Raw genomic sequence first — 10,888 nt, 5'->3', positions numbered from 1 at the left:
TAACCTACCGGGCTTTCTCTCCTCCATTGAAGCAGTTTATGTGGTGAGGTAATTAAATGATTGAATATCAATTTGACAATTTGGGTATATCGTTAATTTTTTTGACTAAATTATTGAATATCAATTTTACAATGGGTATATCGTTATTTTAAATTGTCACATGATTTGATATATGCATGTGTGTTTTGTTTGAAGATTGACTGAGTGGCTTAACAATTTAAGAGGAAGAGGCATGACTTCAATTAAGTCGTGGTTTGATTATTTACTCCATTAGTTTAAATTTTTATTTGATTATCATGGTTATTTTAACAAACCAAAATACACAATTCATGTCAATTCTACGAAAGAGCTGATGGGCATATAGAAATATTGCAAGAGAGTGTCAACATTCCCTTTTTATTAGCAAGCTTATTGTTTCTGGTTGGTGGCTGATAGATAATAGGTTTATATTATTTTGTTAATATTCTCTAAAGATATATCTTGTGCAATTAGGGTTCTCATAATTAGGGTTGTACATACCTATATATATTTGATTAATGGAAATCACTCTAAGAGGAGTTTATATTATCTGACATGGTATCACAGTTTAGGTGAGATTTTGGAATCATATACAAAAATTCTCACCCTGCTGGTGGATTAAAAAAATTAAACCAACCGGCGGGATATACACAAATTTTTTATGCTTCCGCAAACACACAAATATAGATTTTTTTTCTTTTCTCAAAGTTTTTTTAAGAATCTTAATGTAACCTTGCGCCTCCCACCAACAGTAGCAACCACAAAAGCTGCCTCCATCATTGGTGGCAATCGCATACACTACCGCCTCCCACTATTGGCAGTAATCACATCTGCCAACCTACTCCATGTGTCGCCCCTCTATTTCTACCTCCCCATGACCAACAATTATTCTTACATTGCCCCATTGGTTTTTCTAAATATAATCACATAGATTTTGTTTGGTGGTATTATATTAGAATAAGGTCAACTTTTGCAGATCTCTTTTGCTATCAAGTTGGCTCCTCTTATTGTTGCAGTACTTGAAATCTTTGTGGAGTATTAATTCTTGCTACCTGGTTTCTCTTTTGAGAATTGATTAATTTCAAGCGGTGGAATTTAATCTTTTCTTTTGCAATTTTATTTGTTTTTCTTCAATTGTGATTTCCCTTAGTAATTTAGTGTCTTCTTCCCGATGATGGTTTGATCCCTTAGCTTCTTCTTCTCTGGATCTGCAACTTTGCCGAAGTCTGTGTACGGCTCTTATCCTTCTCCTCCGGCCTAGCATTGCTTATATCTACTCTACGTAGGTCGTGGCTGTTTCTTCTCATCGTCATCACCGGCACACGTCTACTACTTCTCTTTTGATCATGGGTTACCATACTATGCTTATCGTTCGATGCGTGATTCAGATCTAGTATGAGCATCTGATTTTCTCCCGCTCCAACTGCGGGGGTGTGATAGAGAGAATATGCATAGGATATTCTCATCCTAAGTTTAGGATATATTTTTTTCTGAGAAACTATGACTTCAACGAATGAATTAATGTTAAAACGCTCCTTCAAAAAAAAAATTAATGTTAAAATGCATGCAAGGTAAAACGAACATGGGTATAGTTGGGCATATTTTGAAGCTTACTAATGTTCACATTTCATAGGAGGATTAACGAATGTGGCGAATAATTTAAAACACATGATTTGGTGAATTTGTTGTCTTGTTAAGTTTTTTGGGTATGATTTGGGTTACTTAGATCTACATGGGTATTTTTATATGGGTTTAATTTTGCAATTATAATTGATTTGGGGTTGATTGTTTTAATGGTTTGTGATTATATTGTCTAGAAATGACATTTTTTACTTTTTATTCGTTCCTTTTTTTAAGTTTCTATGCTCTATTCTGCTTGTTTTATAGAAGACTCCTTATTCTGATCTTGATGGTCTCAATAGGTTGTGGAAGAGGGGGGATTTTCACTTAACTATTTGAGTATGCTCATTTAATTACCCTTTATTTATGTAATTGAAAGTCTAAGTGATTATGATTTTGTTTAACTTGAGTTAAATTGTCACCAAATTGACATGCCTACTAATATAATGGTGGCGGACTGACGGTTGATTTTCTTGTTTTAAATTGTTTTAATATTATAATGATTTTTGCTTCATGGAAGGATACAATCATGGCCGTAGTCTCTATAGTGCTAGAAAATACTTCCTAGAATGCCAAATATCCAACTTAAAGCACTTTCTTCACTTTTCTGCATGGCTGGATGCATTCAAGTAACAGAGTAGACAAACATGTTGTGTACTCCATGTCAACCTTTCTTGATTTATTATACTTGTATGTTTTCTCATATGCTCAAGAGTCAAGATTACTAGATATATTAATAATAATATTATTTACTCATATATAATACAATTTCTACCATTAACCCTCTTTTCTATTTATTTTTTATTCTTTCTAAAGAATCGCTACACTGAAGTTTAATAGTTTAACGCTATGTTGGATAGAAAGAAATGGAGGGAAAGGAAGAGAAGAGAAATGAAGGGATGCATCCTCCCTTGTTTGGATACCTAATGTAAGAAGGGAAGGGGAGGGAATTTGAGGGATCCATTTTCCTTTCGTTTTCAATAAATCAAACCCCTCTACTATTGGAGAGATTTGGAAGGAAAATGAAAGGTCTCCTTCTCCCCTCCCCCCCTCTTTTTCCTTCCCCTCCCTTTCCCTTCACTATTGTTATCCAAACATAGTGTAAAGGTCCTTAAGATTCCATATGTCATTTCATGTTCGTAACTATGTACAATGTACAAGACTTATACAAATTACTAAAATGATTTATACATGTAACTAAATCAATCATATACCTAAGGTGTAAAGACATGTCAATATAATTTTTAACATTGCCTAGTCATACCGCACGCATCTCGCGCGTTGGCTCCCTAGTTTACTGAAAAGTCATATGATGAGGTTGGATAAATATGGAACATGTATTATTAGTATGGAGTATAATTTTTATGATATTGCTAACGGGCGCCCTGGGATGCTAGATAAGAGCCTAGAATATTAGAATCTAATAAATGATTTGGTTATAATTACATTTGCATTAAATTGACAAATTAAATATTTTACCTTTTTCATTTATCAATGTTGACAAATTTACTTTATTAAAAAAAAAAAAAAAAAAAAAAAAAAAAAAAAAAAAAAAAAACTCTGTCAATAATCTAATGGACTACTGTACAATTTTTTTTTTTTTGGGACATAATGGACTATAGCTTCTGGGCAGAGCACAGCAGAGCAGAGCAGGAGTCAGCAGAGCACGGCAGATTTCAGCAGAGCAGAGCCGAGACGAGCCGAGCCGAGCAGAGCAGAGCAGATATTATTATTATTATTAGCACTACTACTACTATTACTATTACTACTACTACTATAATAATAATAATAATAATAATAATAATAATAATTATTATTATTATTATTATTATTATTATTATTATTATTATTATTATTATTATTATTACTACTACTACTACTAATATTATTATTTCTATTATTAATATTCTCGCATTATTATTATAATCATTAAATATTATTATTAAATATTAATTATTGTTAAAATGATTAATATTATTAATAAATATTACTTAATTATTATTTTTATTTTTAAAAATTTAAAATTATTATTTTTATTATTATTATTATTAAAAATTAATAATTAGTGTTATCTTTAAATATTAGTTATTATCTTTAAATATTAATTTTTAATATAAAAAATCAATTATTATTAGTATTATTAGTAATAATAATAATTATTATTACTATTAATATCATTATTATTATTACTATTATTATTATTAAATATGAATTATTAATATTATTGTTATTAATATTATGATTATTAAATATTAATTATTATGATTATTATTAATTCTATATTAATTATTATTATAATTATTAAATATTAATTATTTATTACTATTATTATTAAATATTAATTTTTAATAATATTATTATTAAATATTAATTATTATTATTATTATTAAATATTAATTTTTAATATTATTGTTATTGTCAAATAACAATTATTTATTTATTATTATTATTATTAAATATTAATTATTATTATTATAATAATAATTCAATATTAATTACTATTATTATTAAATATTAATTATTATTATTATAATAGTTTAATATTCAGTATTATTTTTAAGCAAAAGAGAGCAGATTAGATTAAAGCAGAGCAGAGTAGATTTGAGCAGAGCAAAGCAGCTCTAAAGAACGGGCCTTACGAAGTTACGAGTAATACTAATTAGTAATTACCCACAAGTTGTACAATTTCATCTTTCAACCCCACTATCCTCAATTCCTCGTTATATTCTCCAGCAACTTTCGTCCCCCCAAAAAACCCCACCATCCCAAAATTGGTCAAATTGGTGACCACCCAGCCAAATTCTATGCATCTCCTCCGGCGTTGGTGATTATTTCGACGGCTTCCGTCGAAATTAAAACGAAAACCCTAAAGAAAAGAAAAGAAAATAGGGGAAGAGTTAACCCCTTCGGGAAAGCGGTGTTACTTTGCAAGAAGTTGGTACTCCGTATTTTCAATTTTATTTTCAACAGTTTCTTGCTTCTTTGATGTTGTTAACACTTTATAACTAGCAATGGTTGGAGAAGATAAATTGAGGTATTAGAAATGGTTAGATGGAAACAGAAATGGGGTTGTTTGTTTCCCTCAAAAATACAGAGATATAGATGAGAGTTGATTTTTTTATCCCAAATAAATTTTAGGATTTTTTCACATTTACAACCAGCGAAAACACCACGTATCAGATTTACTACCTGTTTAAAAAAATATTTTATATTACTACCACCCAAATTCCCTAACTGTATATATTGCTACCACTGACTAACCCCGTTAATGTTTCTGTTTGAGGGGCCCACAAGAACGGCTGGTTGGGTGTAGCCACCATTCAACCACCTTGCAGCCCACCCGTCCCCTCAACTGCCACCCCCTCCCCCCTGCCGGCGTCGGCGCGACCCCACTCCCTCCCTTTCCCCCACCTACGCAGACAACCACCCCTCTCCTTTCCCGTTGTTGCTGCCCCGTCCCCCACCCCGTACCGGAAACCACTCCCTTTCCCTTTCCCCCACCGAAAATTGCCCCCCTCCCTATTACCCATACCGAAATCGACCCCCTCCCCTTCCCTTACCCTTTCAGCCATCCCTAATTCTAAACCACCATCCCCAAACCACCCTAAACAAGGGTTTCGATTTCGGTGGTTTGGGGCTGGTGGTTTATGATTTCGATTTCAATTTCGATCTCGAATTTTAGGGTTCAATTGGCTGGTGGTTTGGAGCTGGTGGTCGGGAACAAGAAGGGGAAAGGGGTTCGTAGGTCGCCGATGAAGAACGTGGTGGAATTTCGCGGCAGAGGTGACGGTTTAGCAGCAGGCGGGTGTGCACTGACCATGAGGTTAGGGGTGGTTGGCAGGAGGGGAAAATGGAGGAGGTGGGGTTCGCCGGTTTCGGGGAAATAGATGGCCGCCAGCAGAGGGGAGGGTGGCTGACGCCGGGAAGGGGAGGGGAGGTGTTTGAGAATATTTTTTTTTTAAAGTTTTTTTTATATTATTTAAATTATTATTTAATGAAATATGGGGCCCACTTAACGGAACCTTAACGGATTCTGTTAAGTGGTAGCAATATATACAGTTAGGGAATTTGGGTGGTAGTAATATAAAATATTTTTTTAAACAGGTAGTAAATCTGATACGTGGTGCTTTCGCTGGTAGTAAATGTGAAAAAATCCTAAATTTTACTAGTAGAGATTAAAACAGATGATGTATAGGAGGAATTTTGGGAAAAGAGTCAGTCTGCTCTTTCGAGGTAAACGAGTTGGGACTTCCAAAAATGGTAGATGTTCTTAATGGTTAGCTGCTGTAATTAATTTTATAAAAAGTTAAAATAAGGGTAATGTTATATGTTGCCCTAAGGGCTATATATAAGTATTAAATACACTATTAGAAATTGTATAAAATTAGAAATTCACGACAAAAACACGCGTAAATCAGTGTAATTAGTGTTTATATTTTTATGATTTCTTAATTTTTTACGATTTTTAATTGTAAATTTAATGCTTATATGTAGCCCTAAGGTTTATGTATAACATTTTCCTTAAAATAATGACTCCTATAATATGTCATTTATGGCTTATAAGACTCTGTGGTTGATACTCCTTATCTAGCGCGGACACTCGTTAGTTTTTACCTAATTTTTCTTCCTCTTCATTGCCTCAATTTTTTAAAAAAAGAAATTCCCAAAAAAATATGATTTGATATGCTTAGAAATTTTCTAACAACTGTAATAAATATTTTTAATCGTATCTCCCAACCTCTAAATACGTTAATTAAATGCATGTAACACCTTTTATGTTTAAGAAGGAAGCACGTCAATTCAAGATAATGTTATTGCCCTTATATAAACACCATAACAATTGCCTATGACTACAAGTACCATTCTCAATTGATAGAGTCATTTCTTTCTCCTCACTAACAAATCTCTTCTCCCACACCTATCAGCCTTTCGGTCACGATACGATGGCACAAGTGGCTGTCAATGAAACAAAAGCCTTAGCTAACATCTTAGCCATTGGCACCGCTAATCCACCAAATGTTGTGTACCAAGCTGAATGTGCTGACCACTATTTCCGTGTTACTAATAGCGAGCATATGACTAATCTCAAGGCCAAATACAAGCGCATATGTATGCTTTTCCTATTTTTTACATTTTCGTTCCTACTAATATTTTGATAACACAAATATAAAATTACTAAGCTACTTTAGCTTAGTTTGTTAAAATATTTTGATGGTGGCTTTTCCAAATTTTGTATTCTTCAATTAATATTGTGCTTACATACATAAATAATAACATTGACAATAATTAGCTTAGTTCGTTAAATTTTTTGAAAGTGATATTACACTCAATTCAAAGCTTGCATTGGAATCTAATCCCTTCTACTAGTATATCGATAAAAATAATTATTCCCCAGCTTATATATATGTTTTCTTTTTTTTTTTTTTTTTTTTTTTTTTTTTTTGATGACACAAACCAAAGGAAAAAAAAAATCTAAATTCATTAAAACGAGTAATATATAGAGCATTAATTAATTAACTAATGTCACGATCACCTCTTTTTATATCTACTCATATTACATTATAATTATAATTCTTTTTATAGGACCGTTGAACGATTTTAAATTAAAAAGAAAGGTTTCTTTGTTTATTTTTTACAAGGTATATGCATAATTTATTTTTATAGGACTATTAAACGATTTAGCTTTATTACACAAATGAAACCCTCCACTATAGCTCATATGTAATTATGTATGACACAAATTTATCTGTAAAAATATGAATTTCAGGTGAGAAAACAATGATCAACAAGCGACACTTGAACGTATCTGAGGAGATCTTGAAAGAGTACCCGCAATTGTGCGATTATAATGCTCCCTCGTTGGACATTCGTCAATCCATACTCGCTAAGGAGGTTCCCAAACTCGGAAAAGAGGCGGCTTTGAAGGCCATTGAAGAGTGGGGGCAGCCCATAAACAAGATCACCCATCTTATCTTCTGCACTTCTACTGAAGTCAACATGCCCGGCGCCGACTACCAGCTGACTCGGCTTCTAGGCCTTAACCCTTCAGTGAAGCGATACATGCTTAGCCAAGTTGGTTGCCATGCTGGAGGAGCTTCACTTCGTTTAGCCAAGGACCTTGCAGAGAACAACTCTGGTGCTCGAGTACTTGTTGTGTGCTCTGAGAGCGCAACCATTTTCTTCCGTGGGCCTTCGGAGACCGACATGGAGTTCATGTTGGCTCAAGCTCTTTTTGCAGATGGAGCTGCGGCTGTGATCGTGGGTGCAAACCCTGATGAGCCCTTGAACGAACGACCCATCTTTCAGTTAGTCTCGACTACACAGACAATACTGCCTAACTCAGAAGGAGCTATTGGGGGTAACCTCAGAGAAGTTGGGCTAGAAGTTCAATTTCTTCCGACTGTTCCGGGGCTTATATCGTATCACATTGAGAAATCTCTTGTTCAAGCCTTTGATCCGTTAGGGATCAAAGACTGGAACTCGATATTTTGGATCGTTCACCCTGGAGGTTCTGCTATTTTAAGTCAAATAGAATCAAAACTTAAGCTTAAGGATACCAAACTAAAAAGTTCTTGGCATGTTTTAGGGGAGTTCGGAAACATGTCGAGTGCAAGTGTGTTGTTCATAATGAATGAGACGCGTAAGAGGTCGCTAGATGAAGGTAAGGCTACCACCGGGGATGGATTGGAGTTGGGTGTCTTATTCGGCTTCGGCCCCGGTGTTACTGTCGAGACGATTGTCCTCCGGAGTTTCCCGCTTAATTAGTAGGTCGTCGATTGGTGTTTAAGCAAGTGTCTTTCCTCCAAGCTATTTGTGTTTATGTCTTCAACTTGGGTCTAATTAATTCCTGTTTAATTCCTATATATTGTACTTTTGTTGTAATGCGTATGTGGGGCTATAGCCTAATTTTATAAATAATTATATTAATGACTAATGAGTGAATGTATCAAAGTTAAACATATAGGGAACACTATTGGTAGATCTAGTCCAGGTTATAAACTTGAACAAGATGTCCATTATTATCCGAATTAATATTTTTTAGATTTTAGTTCTTTGGTTTTCTATATATTGCATACCGTTTGCAATCTTAATTAACACTATTTACACACTTTTCTTCAATTATATATTGAAATTTATATGTAAGAAAAAATATAGTCAAGTAAAATCCCGTTCGATTCGTACAATATTTGGAGGACGGGGAAAGTAGTATTTATACTTTGATGTAATATACTATACATACATAGTCTATAGGGATTTTTTTTTTTGTTAAAAACTACCTAATAAAATCTAGAATTTGCGAAAAACTACCTAATTATTTATTATTATTTTTTTAAGAAACTGCCTATTAAAAGATAAAATGTTGTAAAAGATGACTACCTTTGGCCAACATCGTTAACCTATTTTTCCGATGTTAACCCACCACAAAACATGCTTGAAACATCCGCTCTAGGGTTGAAGGGTGGTTTCAACTTGATGGAGGCAGGTTCAAGTCGAACCACCCTTCAACCCCAAAGTGGGCAATTTCGGAGATGTTTTTTGGTGGGCCAATGTCAGAAAAATTGGTCAACGATGAAAATAGTCTATTACACCATTTACCTTATATAAGGTAATTTTTATAACAATTTTTTATATCAGGTAGTTTATCGAAACATCCACGTTTTATAAGATAGGTTTTGATGTAAACATACATAATTATATCAATCTTCCATATCAAGAGCCGCTATAAGGGGGAGCACCTTGGCTCAGGGCCCCCTTTAGACAGCCCCCACCTCTATGAATGAAATCTGGTTTCTTTAATTAAAAATTGTATTTTAAAAAAATTACTCTTTCCATCCCTTTATTTTTGTCCCATAGTCTGTTTTTGAGTCAAAACTTTGAAAATTTGACCGTAAATTACCGTTAATTTATAAAAGATTATATAGTCATGAGCGAGCTTGTTAGATTTGTCTCAGTGTATATTTTATTAATATCACATTTTTTAATTATTATGTTTATGAAAATGAAGATATAAACGTTTTAAAATGTATCTTGGAGACCGTTTACAGTCAAATGGGGTGTAAAAATAGGGACAGAAGAAGTAATGGATAAATACTCCCTTTCAGAAATATATTTATCTAAAGTTTTTCTTATTTATTCTATTTAATAAATTTCATAACTATGTTAATAATTTTTATTTTGTCCTCTTACTTTCTCAATCTCATCTCAAATCTTGAGGTGCATGAAAAAATTTCAATACAATACGATGACCGAAAAAATAGTCAAATAATTTGAATTAATAATCCATCATTATAATGACAAAATATTTTGTTGGTGAATTTTGAAGGAAAGGGGTAATGCTATAAGCATTTAATATAGTTCCTTTTTTAGTATTAAGTTGAGAATTTATCAACAATTCACGTGGGAATCGGTGTAATGAATGTTATTTTATGTCTATTCTTTCCATTTTTAGCTTTATATCCAGCGCGCGCACACACACACATATATATATATATATATATATATATATATATATATATATATATATATATATATATATATATATATAATTTGGGGTCAAATGAGAAGGATGAGAAGGTTTTTATATGCATAATTTTTGTATTAAATGTGCATATTTTTCGAACTAAATGTGCAAATATTTTTTAACTCAAATTTGATATGCATAATTTTTGAGTAAAATGTGTATTCTTTTAATTCTAAATAAGAATTTTATTTACTCCTTTTATTCATCCACTAAAGAGACCCTTCTTCTCTTTCGCTCACTCTCTATTCACATTAATAGGCTACAGTTGTTCAATCAAATTAATTGTGCATAATTTTTAAACTAAATATGCATGAATCTACTTCAAAATATGCATAATAACTACTAAATTTATTCATTCACCCAAGACACTCTCCAACTCTCTCTTTCATCCACTGTTGCTGAAAGTGTTCAGGTTGTATTGAAATAAACGTCAAATTAAATATGCAAACATTTTAAGCTAAATGTGCATACTTTTAAGCTAGATATGTAAAATTTAGCAGTAAGAATACTAATAAAAATTACAAGCTCTCGTATCAAATTGCAATTGTGAATTCAATTAGCTACAGATTATCTAGGAAAATCATACAAGTATATAACTACTTGATTTGAGAACTTTCTCGCAATTGAAAAATTAAGATTTTTGATTAATCCCAAAAAGTTATATACAAATCTTTGAAAAGTATTTATAAAAAAAGGTGAGATTAAAAGAGTGAGAGAAATTGAAGTTAT

General features: G+C 32.6%; 1 protein-coding gene across 1 annotated transcript; it reads left to right on the top strand.

The window, feature by feature from the left end:
• Positions 1-6,581: 6,581 nt before the first annotated feature.
• Positions 6,582-8,403, top strand: LOC145565230 (chalcone synthase-like). The gene is made up of 2 exons (XM_081625299.1): positions 6,582-6,747; positions 7,406-8,403. Exons 1-2 carry the CDS (start codon positions 6,582-6,584, stop codon positions 8,401-8,403), a joined length of 1,164 nt encoding a protein of 387 aa, XP_081481425.1.
• Positions 8,404-10,888: the final 2,485 nt, after the last annotated feature.

This window comes from Chenopodium album, chromosome 10 (genome assembly GCF_948465745.1).
Source record: "Chenopodium album chromosome 10, dcCheAlbu1.1, whole genome shotgun sequence".
Classification (NCBI taxonomy): Eukaryota; Viridiplantae; Streptophyta; class Magnoliopsida; order Caryophyllales; family Amaranthaceae; genus Chenopodium; species Chenopodium album.
The sequence above is the reverse complement of the archived record's forward strand: the minus strand, read 5'-3'. Positions and strand labels throughout refer to the sequence as shown.